Raw genomic sequence first — 20,847 nt, forward strand, 5'->3', positions numbered from 1 at the left:
AAAATACAGAAAAGCTATGTTATCCAACACAAATATTTAACTGATCTTAGCAAACCATAAATGTAGGTTACAGTTATCTTTTTTCATGACATGTGGTACAAACAACAAAGATGCATCCAATTCTCATGTTACATCAATGAAACATAAACAGCACTCAAAGAACTTTTAGCTCAAAATTTCAACAAAATCACAGAATCATAAAATATAGATCACAGATAACTAAAATCAGATGTATTTGCTCGCCATATTTCAAGGTTCAAGTTAGTGTAGTATGAATACAAAAAGGCAAAAAGAATGATGCAATTATAAGCTAAATGCTAAAAATTAGCAAAGCCATTCAAATATCAAATAAGTTTATGTTAGCCTCTTGTGTTGTAAAGAAGTGGCAATGACAGATGCATATCATCCTCAGTTTTATGATTCTAACATGAACAGTGCCTGAAAAATGAACATCACACAACCTTTATTCCATATGATTTAAGTGTTAAATATGAACCATAATGACCTACATCTGCAAATGTGCTCATCAAGGTGCATCCTCTATCCAAGTGTCATGATTCTAGATATACTAATATACATAGCATGCTAAAATCCTATACGGTCATCAGATAAATGCAAACACTGAAGACAATCCAGTAAAATGTAAAATGTAGGTCAGTTGCCTTCATTTATTGGCAAGGACGTGGTGCTAATAGAAATGCATATAATCATACAGTTTAATGTAACTGGCATAAGCAATACTTGACATTCAACCCAAGTCAGTGAAGTGTGAATCTGGGTCACGATGACCTTTTCTTGATAAGAAGTCAAAGAACTCATCAGGATGTAATTCCATCTAAACTGAAATTTCACCAAGAATGCACAATCAATTAACATGTACAAAGTTAACCTATTGAACAACGGGGTTGACGCTATGAGCAGATGAAACCCACTCTAAACTGTTGCCTTGGACAAAGAAAGAAAGAACGGTTGACATTCAGCAATGGTGCACATACATATATGATTTTACCTATTTTGATTCCAATCCTAGTATTATATATATATAACAAATATTTTACCAGTATCCTTCCCTTAATTTGCTTCTTGTCATCCTCTATCTCTTGCAGTTTCTTCAGTTTGTGGATCAGCTCCCGTCGTTCATCCATCTGAGACTCCATATTCCTGATTTGTTCCTGCAGTTCTTCTAATTTTCGCTGACCCACCCTCTGACGCTCTTCTGGCGTATTGAGACGCCATGCCTCAGACAGTGGCCGATAACCATCGGACATCACTGCACTAATGGATGGCTCTGTTTCCCGTCTGGTTGTGGTATCTTATGTATAATGTGTGGTGACCAACATGGCAGTAAAGTCCTGAAAAAGAGCAGATATAACAGAATATCATTAGTTGGTATACTATACCAATATTCTCTATATAATTTTGAAATGGAATCTCAAGAGAATCAAAAATGCAAAGCCAATTTTTAAAAATCTAGGACCAGAAAAAGGAAGTACTGAAAGATCAGGCTCTCAAAAAATTCAAGCAAAAAGCATACCAAATTTTAAACTCTTTCATTATCAGTCTGCAATGCCAAACACCTAAATCTTTTTCATTTATTTATTTACTGTCATTTTTCTTATTGCTATTATTATTGTTAAAGTGCATGCCTAAATGTTTCAGCCACTGCCTCCAACAAAGCCTAGATGTTTTAATCAGTGCCTCCAACAATAGCTGGATGTTGTAACCATTGCCTCCAATAATGCCTGCATGTTTCAACCACTGTCTCCAACAATGCCTGGATCTTTTAGCAAATGGCCCCAACAAAGCCTGGATGTTTTAGACAGTCTTCCAACAATACCTGCATGTTTTAGCCCCTGCCTCCAACAATGCCTGCATGTTTTAGACATTCTTCCAACAATACCTGCATGTTTCAGCCACTGCCTCCAACAATGCCTGCATGTTTTAGCCTATGGCTCCAACAAAGCCTGGTTGTTTTAACAGGTGCCTCCAACAATACCTGGATGTTGTAACTATTGCCTCCAACGATGCATGTTTCAGCCACTGCCTCCAACAATGCCTGCAGGTTTCAGCCACTGCCTCCAACAATGCCTGCAGGTTTCAGCCACTGCCTCCAACAAGTCTGCAGGTCTTAGACATTCCTCCAATAATGCCTGCATGTTTTAGCCACTGCCTCTAACAATGCCTGCATGTATTACACATTGCTCCCACAATACCTGGATGATGTAACCATTGACTCCAACACTTTCTGCATGTTTCAGCAACTGTTTCCAACAAAGTTTGCATGTTGCAGCCACTGCCTCCAACAATGCCTGCATGTTTTGGCCACTGCCTCCAACAATGTCTGCATGTATTACACATTGCTCCCACAATACCTGGATGATGTAACCATTACTCCAAAAATTTCTGCATGTTTCAAAAACTGTTTCCAACAATGTTTGCATGTTGCAGCCACTGCCTTCAACAATGCTTGCAGGTTTTAGACACTCCACCAACAATGCCTGCATGTTTCAGCCATTGCCTCCAACAATGCCTGTATGTATCAGCCACTGCCTCCAACAATGCCTGCAGGTTTTAGACACTACACCAACAATGCCTGCATGTTTCAGCTACTGCCTCCAATAATGCCTGAATGTTTCAGCCACTGCCTCCAACAATGTCAGCATGCTTTAGACATTGCCTCCAACAATGTTTGCATGTTTTAGAGATTCCTCCAACAATACCTGGATGTTTTAAACATTGCCTCCAACAATGCCTGCATGTTTTAGACATTGCCTCCCATAATGCCTGTATGTTTCAGCCATTGCCTTCAGCAATGCCTGTATGTTTCAGCCACTGCCTTCAACAACGCCTGCATGTGTTAGCTACTGTCTCCAACAATGCCTGTATGTTTCAGCCACTGTCTCCAACAATGTCTGCATGTTTTAGACACTGCCTCCAACAATGCCTGCATGTTTTAGACATTTTTCAAACAATATCTGTATGTTTTAGACATTGCCTCTAACAATGCCTGCATGTTTCAGCCACTGCTTCCAATAATGCCTGTATGTTTTGGCCACTGCCTCCAACAATGCCTGCATGTTTAAGACATTGCCTCCAACAAAGCCTGGATGTTTTATACATTGCCTCCAACAATGCCTGCATGTTTTAGCCACTGCCTCCAACAAAATGGCTGCATGTTTCAGCCACTGCCTCCAAAAATGCCTGTGTGTTTTAGCCACTGCCTCTAATAATGCCTACAAGTTTTAGCCACTGTCCTCAACAAGTGATATAAAGCTACTGAAGACAATGATTATTTCTTCAACATAATGAAGTAGGCAACCAAAAGGAGAGTGGCATGTGAGGTTATTGTACTCATGGTTTTAACCATTAGTTTATATGCCACAAAAGATTTTACCAAAAGACAACCTAGGTCCTAGATGAAATCCCTTTATTGGAAGGTGGGAGGCTTTTGAGACCTGAAGCAGGGAAATAAGCCAGAGAACTAGAGATGGAAACCAGTGATCTAAATGTAAGTGTGGGGGCAGACCACTCCTTTGGCTGTCTGGCAGCATCTTGGCCCTGAGTAAACTTCTGAGTACATTCCAAAACTATTACAGAGCACTGGAACAACAGAAGATCTGACAAAACTTTTTTCTCCATAAAGTCTCTCCAAGCTGGAGAAAATCCTTATGTCCCAAGCTTCTACAGCAACGCTTCCATAAATAAGGTCCAAAAGCACTTCAAATACAGCAAAGAGGAACCTACATTTTGATACACACAAATAAAGTAATGACTAGGGAAAACATTACTAAAACACAACCAAAAAGGATATATGTGACAAAAAGATGCCAAAGTCAACAATAAAGATAAATTTTGGTGGAGCATCCTGGCACACCTGTATGAGAACATTAGTCCAAGGAAAAAGAGAAAGATATTCAATATTACTGACATGACTTAGGAATCAGTCTGACATCATGTTCTGTATTTTGGTTCCTCCAATTACTAATTGGTGGAGGGAGTACTCAGCTTTGACTGATGAAATGCATGTAGCAACCTCAGAAAATGTAATATTGCAACAGTAGCAAGTAATGTAATGTTTCCACTATATGACATAACTGCAACTTTTGTCTTATTAAATAATTAAAAAGAAAATTTCTTATACAATTCAAATAACTTCAGTAACATTCATGCAACATATATAAGACTTAAGGAAATCTTTATTGGTTTATAGCCCGTGTAAATCAGCCATCAATGCTTATTGTCTTAGAAAATCCATGTGGTCATAATAGTTTTGTATGAACAACAATTCACCAGCATATATTATTTTGGTTGATTTGATAAGAGGATTCTATGACTTTCAACATGTGCAAAATTATATAAATTTCTAAATACTCATTCAGCTATTATTTTGTGGATACTTAGTGACTACAGAGTATATTTTCCAATTCATGTCCTTGTAATATGTAGTATTCAAATAAGTGCCACACAAGAAAAATTGCATTTGTATGTGGTTGTAAATTGATTGAACCTTTAGCTATGTAAAAATATTAATTTTTCACAAAAACTGAAATATTCCCATATTTCACACTCAAGGTACTTCTTGTAAATTCCTTTAGTTATTAGTTCTGTGCTTGATTATAGCCAGCTATGAATTGCATCAAGACAGTTGTAATGCTTCCAGAATATGCTTATTCCTTTCCCAAATAATCAGGAAAACACCTAGCAAATACATGCATTACAGTAGTTTCCAAAGCATGTACTGTTTGTACATCCTTGTTTACCAAATGACATCATGTGAACTTTATACACAACATTCATCACATTCATTTATCAACTGGCATGACTTATTCTTGGCCGAAACATTCTGAAATTTCTTTTTACAAGTATGATATTATTTGAAAACTTTCTTGTTTCTTGTAATTGTAGCACTAAGTGTTGACTACTGTGAACTGAATTTAATAATGAAAACAAAGCTTGCTAATTGATACCATGAACATGCATACATGCAAAATTAACAGGACATATTTTGATAATTGTGGTGCATTAGCTAAATATCACATCCAAAATGGTGCATGCTGTGATGTCATGATATCAATCATGGCAACACTTACTCAAAGGAGGCAGTGGTCCAAATGTACCCACTCATTGTAACAATCCACATGCAGTGTACAGTCAGCGTAAGAATCCACATGCAGTGTAACAATCCACATTCAGTGTAACAATCCACATGCCATATAACAATCCACATTCAGTTTAACAATCCACATGCAGTGTACATTCAATGTAACAATCCACATTCAGTGTAACAATCCACATGCAGTGTACATCCAGTGTAACAATCCACATGCCATGTAACAATCCACATTCAGTTTAACAATCCACATGCAGTGTACATTCAGTGTAACAATCCACATGCAGTGTTCAGTCCAGAAAATAAAAATGGTCACAATGGCCCCTACCATAGCAATATGTGAGTTGTTTTTTTTTTTTTAAATCTAAAAATACCCTTGCCTGTTTATTTATTTTTGTTAAAGATATTCTAATGCACAGTGACATCACAGGTATTTGTATCATGGATTTATTTTTTGTGCAATAAATATGAATTAATCCAGCTTTACAAACTGTTAACCATTATTGTGAAGTCAAAACAAAACACGGTCTTTAATAATTTCCTTGTCCCTTAGAATAGATCTGTCCACTGTTCTGGACATGGTTATTTTTAATGGACATGAAAATGATTTAGTCTGACTCAACAACAGCTGATTCAAAGTCAATAATGCTGGAAAAATAAATATTTACTGAATAATTATAAAATTAAAAAGCTGAATGACTATGATTATTGTCAGCCACCCTAGTCATGAGACTTCAATAAGGTTATTTGAAGTCCTCATGTCTGAGTAACCATGTGCCCCAAGAATTTATATTCCTCTCTGAACATTCTTTGAAATAAATTCAGCAGTTTTCACTGAAGATTTCAGCCTCATTTTTTTTATATATTCTGTCAATGATCCACCATGAACTATCAGCTGGTGCTCAAAATTATGAAAATCATTAAGACATTTATGTCAGTCAATGAAAAAAAAAGCATATTTCTTTGGCAATTGGTGACTCTATTCAGTAAGATTATGATGCAATTATCTTAGTCTGAAGTTGACCATTGCAATTTTTCATATATATTTACTTGCATGTGTCTTTTTGTATGCACCCTATGGGCATCGCGAAGAAGACTTCAGCACATCAATGATGAGAGCCATTTGTGCAAGACTACAGCCTAGAATGAATCCAGTACATGGACAGAGTTCATTTTCCCTATTTTCTCCAGATTAATATCACCAAATTAAATTCTTTTGGCAGATACAGTCTCGCAAGGCCATGACTAATAATATGTGCATAGTGACCAAGGTCTTTAAAACGCATAATTATTTCATGCTTGTATTCTTCCAAATTTAATTCTATTTTCTCAATGTCATTCATTTACAAGAATCTTTTAGTCAAACAACGTTTATAATAACTGATTAAAATTAGAATGTACACAGTTTATAAACATTTACCTTAACTAAAGTATGCCATATTATTATCATTAAGAACTGTGCTGAACTCATACACAAGGCAATTATCAATTTATGACCTTCAGAAATATAAGTAGAATAATCTCATATCAGAGTATTTCAAATACTTACCTGAACTACTTACAAAAGAGTTTATATACAGTGTGTATTATTCTCAATTATTATTGAGATGTGAGACAATATGTTCTATACTATTAGCAGCATTAATTAATTTAAAGAGAGACTTTGATCTCCATAATATGGGAGCAATAGACCATCACTCCTTCTACAGCTGACTTGATACTGCATTTACGGTTATTCCGATCTTTTCAACTGTCTTATCTTGCATTGCTCTCATTCACCAATTTGATGCCTAGGATTTAACTGGGTATTAAAACTAATCTGAATGAAAGCTAAATTGAATCTCCCTGGATTACTCTTTGTCAATACCCATCCCAAGTGATAACATGCTATCATCCACAGAGTGCCCATATACCTTCTACTTAATTTCTAAACTAATTATTACAGATTTAAAAAAAGAAAGAATTTGCAACAAGCTTTAATTGATTTATTTTTTGGGCAGGGGGCTTGACATTCAGTGAATTAATGAATATTTTTATGAATCTTTCTTGGCAATATTTTCAATTCAAAAACAATTTTGGAATAGCTAAAGTGACTAATTTTTATGACACTTCAACTTCCTACAATTCCAGTCCAAGTTAGTATCACCTACACATGCTGGTAACTAGGTTCCATTAACATGATCATTCTTTACCGACAAATATAAACATCTCTCTTATACTCAAATGAGTCTTTTGTAACCTTAAAATACATGTATTTTTTTTACTATCACAAAATATAAGAGTTTCATGGAACAACTATATTTAAAATATGTATTCAGGACAATAGTAATATAATGATATGATTTACATATATAATGGATATAGCAACTACTATTTAATTTTACTGTGTTTACTGCTATCTACACAAAACCACCATGTGCTGCCCACAAAACTGTTTTCAAAGTTTACTGACTTATGGCAGTGAGGGGGCAACAAGGGGATTGCCAGTCAGCTCTAAGTTTTCAATCTCGAGGTTTACCATATATGTTACAAACAATTGTATTGCTTTAATTTCATGCATTAGTTCTAACAACCTGTATTTGTATTAAATCATCGGCAAATCAAAACAAAAAATTTCTTACAATTATTTCAGTTACAATTGTTGTTTTCAAATTCACAACAATTCAATATCCTGATGACAGGGTAAAACAGGAGTGATCAAGAGATGAAATATCCCCATGGTTCCCAGCTAGTGTAACAATTTCAACTGAAAGTGAAAATACAGTGTAAAAAGGTTCCAGTCTACACAACATCCTTGACAAGCATGTTTATTTGAAATGCAGTCAACAGTTGGTAAATTATGCTCGAGACATGACAATGTTTTAAGACACACTGCAGTGGAAATTATATTCACATTAAATTAAATATTATTTCCTATAAAAGCAATACCACACATTACACTCTTCAGTATGTCATGTCATTTCTGATAATGCTGGCATGGAAATAGATCACAATTACTATCTGTTGTACTGTCGATACTTTGTTTATTTCACTGAAATTTGATTTTTTAGCAAGTGTAAACCAATTATAATGTAGTTTTACTTCAATAAATGCCCAGTTTTTTTAATTTTGTAATTTTCATCAGCATTATGATACATGCTTGATCTGACGATGGAATGTACATGTACCTCGGTATAAGCGGAGACCTCACCAAAAACATGGACCATTTTTATGGCTCCCATTGTTATAAAATGGGTCAAAACCCTGTAATGAAGACACTTATTTCATAAAAACACTAATCACTGGCCTGAAACATGATTTAACATAATTTTTACTTAATGGAATTTTTTTTCTCCAAAACCCAGGACAATATTGATTGGCAAGTGAAATTTTCAGTCAAATACAGTGTAATTGGAAAAAGCAATTAATGAATGCTTACATATTTGTCTGATATATAGTAATAAAGAGATAGTATAAGTTACTTATTTGAAACAAATGCAGTATCTCACACTAAGACTAAATTACTTATTAAGGTACCATTTGTGATACAAACATCAAAGATTTCAATGTAAGACCATGACTGTTGAACATGTTCCTTAGAAGTTCAATTTTCTTAGTGAATAACATAATGACACATAATCACTATTCACTATTACTACTCTCTCTCTCTCTCTCTGATATTGTCATTAAAATTTATAATTTATACAAATGTTATGTGCCTACAAATGAGTACACTCCTGTAACTGGTATATAATATTAAAACCAAATAATCTTTTATACATCACCATTTCTCACTATATATTAATGTATCATGGATCTGTATTGATAAAATGATTTCATCTGAATGCTAATGGATGAATTGGTGTTTTGCATACTTATAAAAACATGAGACCTTTACATCCTGGGCCTCTTGTGAAATACAACTATATATATGCTGTCAAACCATAGCCCTTTTTAAAAGTGAGTTTTTCTGTCACATCATATTTACTGTGTACAGGTAAATGCTTGAGTCAACAAAGTCAATTCACTGCATATAAAATGTTTTCTTAAGTGAAGAGTATCATGTGTGTCCATTATACAGGTAAGGTAGGTTGCATGAAGACATAACAAATATGTAAATACGGACATATGCATATTTTGAGAAATGTTAAGATGAGATTTTACAAGGTCCCCAGTCAAGGAAGCATGTCTTGAATTTAGCATTAGTCTGCTAATCCAATGTCAGCAATTTTGCCAATCGATCACTAAAAGCTCCACCATCACTAATCAACTGGAAAAAACAAAACTATCAACAGGTCACTATTGTAGCATTTATCAAGTGTTCTCATGTCAGCTTCATCAAATAAAACATAACACATCATTCCCACTGATGGTTAATTGATGTTTACTGTGTTAATTAAATATCTACCAACATTCTGCACTGGACAAGGCACAATAATCAGCAAAAATGGAAAGGTGTTATCCTATGCATCAAAATAATTAGGGTGATTACTATCCAAACAGCCTTTGTGTACATGGAGCTAGCTTGGTGTACTGGCCCCAAATGCTCATTTTTAAAACGATGAAAAATTGTTAGAGGCAATCAGGCTCATATTCGTCAATTGGAAAAAGTCACATTGGTCGACTCAAGAAATAATCCAATATTATACCAAATTATATTTATATGAATAATGTTGTTTATAAACATGTGATGCACTGTATGTATGTATGTATGTAAGTATGTACATATGTATGTCCATATGTATGTATGGATGTATGTATGTATGTATGTATGTATGGATGGATGGATGGATGGATGGATCGATCGATGGATGTGTGGGTGGGTGGGTGAGTGGATGGATGGATGAATGGATTGTAAAAAAGTACATGCTTAGTATGTACACATGTACAGTAAACCAGCCTTACTTCTATTATTGCAATGAGCTTACTTGATCATTTCTTACACACAATCTAACATTCAGATAGTATCAGACAGTTGCTAAAAAGATCAGGAAAACAAGAGAGAAAATCTACAAAGCTTGAAAGTCGATTGAAAATTTCAAAAATTCTTTACATTTTCTAGCCAAATAGCAGTCCATCATTGATATTAATAGTGAGTAATGTTATCTCGTATAACAGATAAATCTGCTGAACTAGACTTTATTATATGCTCATTTTTTTCTCTGTTAACTTTGCATTGTCAGAATCGTTCAGCATTTTATGATACTGAACTCGCACTCAACTTCATATTGCACTCATAAAGGAAATACTTTCTAATGTAAACAAACAATGGATGCAGATGGCCAGCACTTTTTATAAACAAATCATGTACACTCAAATTGTAGGCCATTTATATTTTGGTTGATTACATTTGTTTTTGAATGAACTAAAGCAGATGTTTTGTGAACTGTCACATACCAGCTGCTTTGCTACATTCTGCATTAATCTTTTTCGTACAATGTTTCGGGTTTAGGTAGGAGATGCCAGATTTCATAAAGTTGCTGGGTACCTATAAATAGCATGCAAGTGTCAAGGCATAAACTGTCTTCTTCAGTTGGTAGTAAGAATGGAAAAAAATATACTTATAGTTTTACATCCTGAATATCCTTTCTTAGTTCTGCAAATCTGAATTACATGAGCTATGTCATGGGTTCTCAAGCTTGATTACACATTTCGAAATTGTACTGTAATTTAGACTATATTCCAATTGCAATTACATCCTCCTTACTGCACTCAAAATAAAATAAACATTAAATTCTATAGTGTCTTTTTGATAATTGCAATTGAAGACTTCATATTTTTCCCACATTATGATTTCAAATATTCAATGACAGAACAGAAACACACTTGCAGATGTCAACACGCGTCTCCCTCGCTATTTCAATCTGATGTATTTCATGTAGAATTTGCAAAGACGAATCCAGTCCATAATCACAAAATTTTGTAGAATCCACAATAAATACCAAAATCTATTCATTCAAGAAGATCAAATGGAAAAATTGTTGCAATGCACATTCATTCACAATATGAATCTAAATTTCAATTTTAAGTAGACCACAACACCATTTTCATTCAAATGTTATGTCTAGCATGAACTAAGTTCAAATTTATCTGGGCGGGGTTATGTGTACATACAATAATAATGTTGTTGTTGTGTAATGATGAATCTGTGCTTGTGTATTTTGTTTGGAATATGGCATACGTTCAGTTACTTTGTTTCTTGCAGTGTATTTTTGTTTATATAATTAAGCCTATGGCAGAATAAGAAAAGTGAGCATATAATAAAAAGGTTACTGCATTTGTATGAACTTGTTTTGTTGAATGGATATTCTGCACTCCCAAGGTCATGCAATATTCCATCCGAAAAACTCATTCATATTTTCCCATACAAATGCAGTTAAATTGTAAAAGAAAGAAGATGGAAACAAGGTTTCATAAGAAACATGATTTTGTAGAGACAATCATTAACATGCTTGGAAGTAACTGATGTAAGTGATTCACAGAAAAGTCAAAGATGTATGCATTACACCAAATACTAAGTGAAACATTTCATTCTGAAAAAGGGGCATACATAGATTGTTGCCAGAGGTGATATTAGTGCAATGAAATTTCAAAAGCATTGGGTATTTTTTCATTTTAAATAATTATCCTTTTCAACATGAAAATACCCAATTAGTTTAGTAAAAATCTGATTTTATTCAATTAATTTTAATTTATTGATGATATATCCAATAGGTCCAATTATTATCTGTGGCATCACATTTCACTGTATATATTTTTTTTTCGCAATGGCTGGGTATATTTAAGAACTATGCAGGCATGTTGGATGAAATGTTGGTCAGAGATAGGCTGAAAAAAAAAAAACGCGTTCGTGGTGAGGACAAATCTTGATTCACTGAAAACTCTCAACATCACAAACCAGGAACAAACTGAAATTGTTCCACATAGTTTGATACATTTTTTCTTTTTAATGCCTGTCTCTCGTTGGATACATTACCACAACAGGGAATGTTTTGGGCGTCTATGTAATTTCCTTTTCCGAACTTTTTCTACTTAAATGTACGACAGTAAAAGAAAAAATAAAGATAAAACAACAAATTACTCTCAATACTTACAATTTTTAGAATACAAGAATGAAAGTTTGCCTGCAGTTTTATCTTTACATCTTGTTGTCAGGTCTCATATAACAACCAATTTTCACTACAGGTATGTGTCGTCCGCCATGTTTCAACAACTTCGGCTGTCTGGGAGAAATGAAGTAAGGAGCATGTTGATTGGTGAATCGAGATCGAGATTGCAAAGGGACACAATTTTGTTTTTCTTCAGGGCACTCAAAGCGAATCAATTCAAGGCAAGCAATGTTAAAGGGAGACAATTCAAATTAATCACCGTTCCCGCAACAAAATTAAATATTGCCACAAATAAACACTACTACTACGGTATTGAATGAATAGAAAATATGTATCATTTCGATTAGTTTCATAAAAGGAAAACATTATAGAATAAAATTTTTCTTGCAATATTTTTCTCGCGTCTTCTTAGGTACTTTTCGAAAGTGCCTTATGCATTCTTGTATATTTATTTTATTTGTATTATGTATAGTGTAGACCTAATCGATATCGTTCTTTTATTAATATATGTTTCACCCCGATTTCGTATTCAATACATGTGATTTTCACGAGGTATTTCATCTCAGATTGATTAAAGATGTTTACATCTGACAAGAACTCTCAATGAAAACAAAAACTCAACTTTCTATCAGCTCCAGATGACATACAAAAGATAAAGGAAACAATGCGAGAAAGTGGAGGGAGGACATTCTTCTTTTTCTTGCAATTTTTTTTGTGTTCTCTTTTATGTGGATGTTATTTTATACCGTAAGTGTCGTTAAAGCTGTTGACGATGATGATACCACGAGAAAGAGAAAGTATAGGATGTCATTTGTATGTATTCTTAATCTAGTGGGGAAACGGCACTAAAATCACCATTGTAGTTTTACCTCGTATCCTCAGAGCTTTTTCTGTCACGACATGGGAATTTTGGCCTTACAGATTTAAAATATTACTATTTTTTATTTATTTTTTATTTTTGCGTGAACTATGAGAAATCCAAGGTTCCTTCCATTCAGGAGCGGATCCAGAAATATAGTTTAGGTGTGATTGCATGTGGTGATGATGGGTAGGGAGTGAGACATTTCGACCCCAAGAAAATTTCCAAGACATTTTAACCACAAAACATTTCAACCACAGCCATGAGATCATTTTACCCCCAATTAATGCATTTCTAAAACAATCATTAGCACATTGCTAATGGTAATTCACACTAATCACACAATTATTCAATGATGTCTGCAAATAAAGAAGCTACCAACAACAGCTAAGTCGCCAAAAAAATGTCAATAGTTAATTATAATTAAAGTCACTTTTTATTAAGTTAATGAATGCACCCCGATTTAAATGAAAAGAAAGAAGTATGAAAATCGAACATACAACACGCTGTAAATTTATATAAATAAAGCCTGAAAATTTAATTACATGCCAAATTTTATCCTAAGCTTTGATAGCGATCGTCGTCCTGACTTCCTTAGGAGTGTCAAACGCTTCAACATTTAATTAAATTGTTTCCAAAATAAATCAAACCAAATATATCAAAATACTCAAAATATTATACTGCAGCTTTGAAAGAAAGTCTTTAAAATGTATTACGTAATTTCTCTTACCTGTAGGAAATGGAAGGCGAACGCTGTGAAATCTTGAACCAAATTATTGCCATAGACTTTGGGTTATTTTACTTATATTGTGATCTCGGACAGCGATGAATGTGGAACCAAATTATTGCCATAGACTTTGGGTTGTTTTACTTATATTGTGATCTCGGACAGCGATGAATGTGAGTTCTCTCCCATATAATGCACATAAGGGTATACTGGACTCACCCTTTCGATTCGGAACTAAGAAAAATTACACGACCTGTTTCGGAAGATTTACAACATTCGAACTTGTATGATAGCACCTTCCATTTGGACCTATAGTTTGGCAGCTCTGGACTTCACAGTTCATATCCTTTGCAAAATCAATTTTGTTCTTGTCACTTATAAACATACAAAAATTCGCCATGCCAGCATCCTGGAAAAATGTACTGAATCGGCAGTCGTTGAGCCAACATCATAATTTACTGAATCAGTCTGATATGATATCTTATACCACATTAGTGAATTCGCTAACTTAGAACACAGTGGGGATTTTTGCAGTATTTTTATACAGTGTTAGACGTAATACATAGTATTCGATCATTTGGGTCCTTAACGAGATATGAGTCACACGAGTTATTAAATTCCATTATGTTTCGTACACCTTACTTGTATAATATAGCTAGTATACTTTTTCAACAAAGTTATATTGATTTGTTTGAAAAAAGAGTGATAATCCCTATGGAACTAGAACTGCAATGTATTTGTCTTCCTTAATAACATATCACACACTAACTTGCTTCTTCTTTAACCATTAATATTGTTGATGTAAGTTCCAGTTTAAATCCTCACATTATGCATGCAGAGACACGTGCTTCTTTTGTGTGTAAACTTTGAATGGCTGACCCAGTGGTCTTGATTGTATTTGGCTGATCTTGTTTATAGAACAAAAAGGTTACTGAAAGTTCATTATTATATGATCGCTCATAAACACAATAAATTAAGTTGGGGTCGAATTGTCTTAGGGTTGAATGTCCTGGCTGAATTGCCTTTGGGGTTTAAATGTATTTGAGTCGAAATGTCTTTGGGTTGAAATTTCCGAAAGCCTGATGGGTAACAGTTGGACTACGCGAAGGGTGTCACGTGCCCCTAACGAATTATTACTAACACCGGAGAAGGACGGACAATTAAAAGATTAAATAGTTCCGAGTCCCCAGTCAGCAAGGCCGATGGTCGATGTGTATAAAATATAAAATAATACGGTAAAATATATAACAATTTAATAAACTAAACCACGGTATTCAACAATTTCAGGACAATTTTTCAATGTAATTGCTTTTAATCAATACAAGACCTATTCAAACTGCCAATTATTTCATCACACGAAATTAAAGGTGAGAGTGTTTCCTTCCCGTGTCCCTTATATGTTACTCATCTGTAATTTCCACCTTGTATCCCGTTCTGTACTTCCGGTACCCTTGTTTCCGTTCTCCGGCCCTGTGGCTTTGCACTACTGTCTATTCTCCCGGCCCTGCGCCATAGCACAACTGTCTATTCTCCCGGCCTTGTGCCTTCGCACAACTGCATATTCCCCGTGTTGTCCACGTCTTCTCCTCTCACTAATCTTCGTGTGGCGTCCTATCCCACCCGGAAAACTTTCTGTGGATTAGAAGGGACGTACAATTTTGTCTCCTTGCACAATCACACGAGAATTAACACACTCTTATAGACCTTTCATCAGCATAATGGCAGTTAAATCATTAGGTCAACTAATACACTCACATCTGAATATTCCACACATGCTTATTTTATAATAAAAGCTATAACAACAACAATAATAACATGACTTCTGATACATACGCGCATATCCCTAATTCTCGACATAGTAAACTATCAACATCAACAATAGTCCTAAGCATTTCCTAACATTCAAATTACAAAAGACACATACAAATAGAAAAATGCATAATTATATGTGCACAAGGCCAACAATACCTAAATCTGCATAATCCACGACTGTATATTTAAATACAAACAAGTACAATTTCTAACACTACTCACTATTAAATTCAGTTATGCACCACGATGCAACATCGTCGCAGATTACATGATTTCTACTAAGAACCTCTATAAACAACATAGAACATCCCCTCCCCCTTTTAGAACATTTTGAAGAAGATAAAAAAAAAATCGAAAAAAAATCGCAAGAAACACCAGGCAAACGCAACAAGAAACCAGCGATGTAAAGCAAACAGGGCCGTTCCCGAGCTCTTCTTCCTACTAATGACAGCCAACCATTCAACTGTAAGGGACCTTTATGGACTCACAGATTGAGGCCAAACTATCAGGGTTCCTTGAATCCATAAAAGCCTGGGGGAGGTGGCACCATTCCCTTCCCCAGGAACAACTAGCAGGCTGCGGTGCAGTCAGAAAAAGTGGTACATGCACAATTGTGCGCACGCTACTATAATTAAACTCAACACCAACAGCAGATTACACCATCCACTTCGATTATATCCTGATAACTACATACATTAGTCTTGAATATTAATATTTCGCTATCCGCGACGTTACGATATATTGATAATTCATATCTATATAGAGGATTAAATTTCAACTAAATTTAATGCAAATATCAACGTATAGATCTTAAGGCACCAACGTAAAAAGTGAGACAGATTCGAGCGAAGATATTTTATCTCAGAAGCCTTAGTTCCAAATCTCGTCAGAAGTTCCTTGGACTACTTTTTCTTCTCTTTTTTGTGGAGGGTGCTCTCTCCTGTTTTGATCTTTGCAGACCAGGTAGGAAGGCCCTCCTGCCCTAATTGTAAGTGTTTGCTATATTTATATTTTTTCGATTTGTTATACTTTTTGTATATATACGTTTATTTATTAATATATATATATATATATATATATATATATATATATATATATATATATATATATATATATATATATATATATATATATATATTTATAATTTTTTTGAAATTTATTTATTTATTTTTTTAATTTTATTGTTAAATTTAATTTAAATATTCATCCATCTCTAAAATGGCTTCTTCTGCCATCCTTTGTGCTTCTTCCTCTTTCTGCCTTCTTTCTTTCCTTCTAATTTTGTCTCTTTCACTTCTTTGATCTAGGATTTCTGTAATTGGCGTTGAGTTTGAAGATTTGGGTATCTGATTATCTCGTGCTGGTTGTATTTGCTCTGCGGTAATTTTTGAAGATTTAGCTTGTAAAGTTTCTTCTTCTTCTTGTTGCTGGTGCTGTTGATATTGTTGCTTTGGATATTGGCGAGTTTGCAGTTTTGCTGTTGCTTTTGTTCTTGTCTTTTTTTTTTTTTTTTTCCTTTGGATTGTTCCTTTTGCTGCTCTAATTGTTGTTGTTGTGGCTTCTCTTCTTGTTGTCTTTGTTGTTGCTGTTGTACTTTTTGTCTTTGGTTTGAAGTTGGTTTTACATGTGGGTTTGTTCTCGTTGTTGACTTTGTTGTTGTTGCTGCTGCTGTATTGTGGGTTGCCTTTCCTCTGTTTGTTCGTCTACGGATACTTGTTGATGTTGTTGTTGACGTCTTTGTATTCCCTGTTCATTTTTCCTTGTTGTTATCTCTTGATTTTGGGGGCATTTGTGTGTTGTATGTCCAGTCTTTTAACATCTGCTGCACTTTCTGTGATATACACGCCCTCTGTACCACGATTTGGTCAGAAAACCATGTAGGAAGAACGTTCTTTTTACTTCCCTTAATTTTTTTTTCTTTCTTCTATTTCCAGAATTCTTATGCCGTTGTATATGGATGTCGAGGGGATTGCTTCCGGTCGTGATGAGATAACTTTTGTCTTCAATTTCTCCTCAAAATTTTTGACTGTATCCTCTAAAGGTATTTCTAATGGAATTTCAGACAGGTGCAACTCTCCAGTTTGCTTTTTATTTTACGCAGTATTGGAGTAGGTTCTTTGATCAAATCTTTTTCTCCGGCGATCTGAAATTCTCCGTAAGGTAGTACTGGTTTTGCCCCTATTGGGCGCACAATAAATCCTTGATATTCTTTCGGGTTGACTGAGTATATTTTTTTTCAAGCCGTCTGGGTGTTGAACTTTAATTGCTATCTATACTAAGGCTACTCCCTTCCCTCTATCTCTCGATAATCCTAGCATGTCTATCTCTTGGGTTCCTTTTTATTGTACGAGCATTCTAAGAAGGATCCATCATTTGTTTCTATCTGTCTAGTGTTGAAGTACTTTTCTAATTCCCTTATCTCTCTGTTTGCGCGGTGTGTCGCCATTTTGGCTCGTGCGTCTCGTGCTTGCGAATATATTTCCATTGTATATTATCGATTTGTTTCTTCTCAATTTGTAATTTTTTTTCATCTGTATGATTCTTAACTGTTCTGTTGAAGTATCTGTGAAATGATTTGCAAGTATCTGGTTAGCAGCAGGGAAGTTGTACAGACCTTCGTTTCCAGACCAAATAAAGCTTCCTATGCGAACTTTCTCCGTAGAAGCCTCAGAAAGCAGAAATAACGCCTTCTACGGGAGCTAATTTTCATGCATTTCAGACCAAGTGCATCGGGTGGTCGCGCCGTGTGTGTTAGTAAATATAGCGTTCGAGACAGGAAAAATAAATGTCGGGGAATAATTTTTTGTGTTATATTTCTTGTTGCATGTTGGGGCTGCTTTTTCATGAATAAATTTGATCAAGACCGATACGATACCGACTGCGTGGATCGTGAAGATTTATCGTGATGAAACCATGCGGCGTTGCCTGAGCGCGGCTGAACAAATTTTTAAATTTATTTATATCCATGTCGCCGTTGCACCAGGTTTGATGGATATTTCTCAGCGTGTGTGTGTCTACGCCATTGAACACCGATAAAATATTGCAATTATCTCTAATCACCTTTGGAATCTGCGTATATCTCTGTGTTACGTAAATAACATCGGTGTTTTTGTGTCTGCCACGCGAGAATATCCTAGCCGGATTAGTTTGCTTGTCCAGCATAACGTCATCGAAAACAACAAGATTATTAATATCGCCGTCCAAATTCTCCACGGATGGAGCTTCATTGATGTCTGTGATGAATTCGATTGTGCCTTCGTCGGTATTGTCGCTAAATTCCTTTAACACTTGGTAACAACGTTGATCGTCCACGGATGGCGCAACCAAATACAATTTATCCCATTTCAGCCATCGCATGATCAAATTTAATAATAATTGTGTCTTACCAGATCCAGATGGGCCAATGATTATCATTCGAATCGAATTCGGTAATGCCGCATGATGTTTTACCTGCTCGCGTCGTTTCGTGGCTGAAAAATCAACTACATTCATGTTACTAAAATACATGGATCTATATTGTGTTAAGTGTCGCACACACACAGCTACGATAAATCCAACCGAAATCGTTACACGCAATAACAGAAACGCAATTGCAGGAGAATGCGAAGTTTGTAAGACACGCAAGTTCAGATTTGTAAAAAAAAAAATAGAAGAACCGGAGGAGATATCGCAGCCTCCTTGACAAATCTACCTGGGACCCCCTGGGCAAAATATCCCGGAGAGAAGCATCTTCCAGGGTATAATTATTGTGGACCCGGAACGAGGCTCGATATCAGACTCGACGATAATGACCAACCATTTCAGGGTGAAAATCCGGTAAACGCTATCGATAAAGCTTGTTACTACCACGATCTTGCATATCGCAGCGGAGATTTACAACAAAGGCATCTCGCTGATATCAAACTAGTTCACGCACTAGACGCGATTCCCGATAAAAGTTTCAAAGAGAAATTGGCATCCTGGTTGATAAAAGGCGCGATGAAAGGCAAATTAGTATTCGGTGCTGGTAAATAATATGGAGCAGATATATTACTCTCCGCGAGGATTTTGGCGAGGAAAATCAGCGATTGCCAAACTCGCTAAAGCCGCTAAAGTAAAACAATCCGTCGCTGAATCGTGGTTATCAAAACAGGCAATTTGGCAAATATATCTTCCTCCGCCTAAAAAAATACCATACGCGAGTTTCACCGTCAGTGTACCCAACGAGGTCCATCAGGCTGATCTAATGTTTCTTCCTCACGATACCGTCGACGGAGTCACATATAAATACGTTTTGACCATCGTTGATATCGCTAGCAGGTATAAAGAAGCAGAGCCATTATCGAATAAAACAGCGACGGAAATTGCTAAAGCGTTTAGCGAAATTTATTCCCGATCCCCGTTAACATGGCCGAATCTTCTCCAGGTTGATCCAGGTCGAGAATTTCTTGGCGCGGTTACTTCACTGATGAAAAAGAATAAAGTTAAAATCCGACGCGGTATCGTAGGTGTTCATCACAATCAAGCTATCGTCGAAAGATTCAACAAAACTCTCGCAGAATGATTATTTGGATACCAATACGCGCGTGAGTTTATTCAAGATAATCGATCTCACGATTGGGTATCAAGATTGCCTCATGTAATTAACGCGCTAAATAACGAGACGACTCGAACAATATCGATGAAACCCGCAATTGCAATTACAAAATCGAATATACCACTAAAGCGAGATTCTACAATTCAGCCTGTGCTAGGTAGCGTCACGGTCAGGTATTTATATAAAGAAGGCGAGGCCGAAGGAGGCAGAAAAAGAGCAACCGACCCAACCTGGAGCGTTACAACACACAAAATATCCGCCGTAACAAGGTCATCAGGAAGACCGGCAATTTATATCCTAGATTCGTTAGCGCCACAACGCGGATTTACCAAAGAAGAATTACAAATAGTCCCCGAAGATACTCAACTACCACCAGCGTCACTGATGTAATTTACTCGAATTCGTCCTAGCTGGGATAATTTTCTTACTCTCGACACGGCTAAATATACCAAATTTGACCAAGAAATTCTGTCATCGACGATCCAAACTTGGCCATCTACGGTTAATCCCTGCGACGAGTGTATCGTTGTTGCGTAGCCTAATTTCCACGGCGATTTTTCTGCATTTATCGCGTCATTAACAAGATTAATATCAACAAAGATAATATCATTCAGGACCAAAATCTTTTCCTCTCCGCATGGCAAAGTAATATTAATATTTTGTCGCCTAGTATTA

The 20,847-nt window shown here is 35.6% G+C and overlaps 1 protein-coding gene across 2 annotated transcripts in view; it reads right to left on the bottom strand.

Annotated features, from left to right (window-relative positions):
- Positions 1-12,295, bottom strand: part of LOC149799924 (uncharacterized) — a 174,868-nt gene extending 162,573 nt beyond the window's left edge. For both annotated transcript variants that reach the window (XM_089959379.1, XM_089959378.1), the window contains exons 1-2: positions 12,184-12,295; positions 1,059-1,352 (exon numbers count right to left, since the gene is read on the bottom strand). In XM_089959379.1, coding sequence (XP_089815505.1) covers positions 1,059-1,268 — 210 coding nt within the window. In that variant the 5' untranslated portion in view covers positions 1,269-1,352; positions 12,184-12,295. The remainder of the gene's footprint in view (positions 1-1,058; positions 1,353-12,183) is intronic.
- Positions 12,296-20,847: the final 8,552 nt, after the last annotated feature.

Source organism: Sinohyriopsis cumingii, chromosome 5 (genome assembly GCF_028554795.1).
Source record: "Sinohyriopsis cumingii isolate HCF-2022 chromosome 5, ASM2855479v2, whole genome shotgun sequence".
Taxonomy (NCBI): Eukaryota; Metazoa; Mollusca; class Bivalvia; order Unionida; family Unionidae; genus Sinohyriopsis; species Sinohyriopsis cumingii.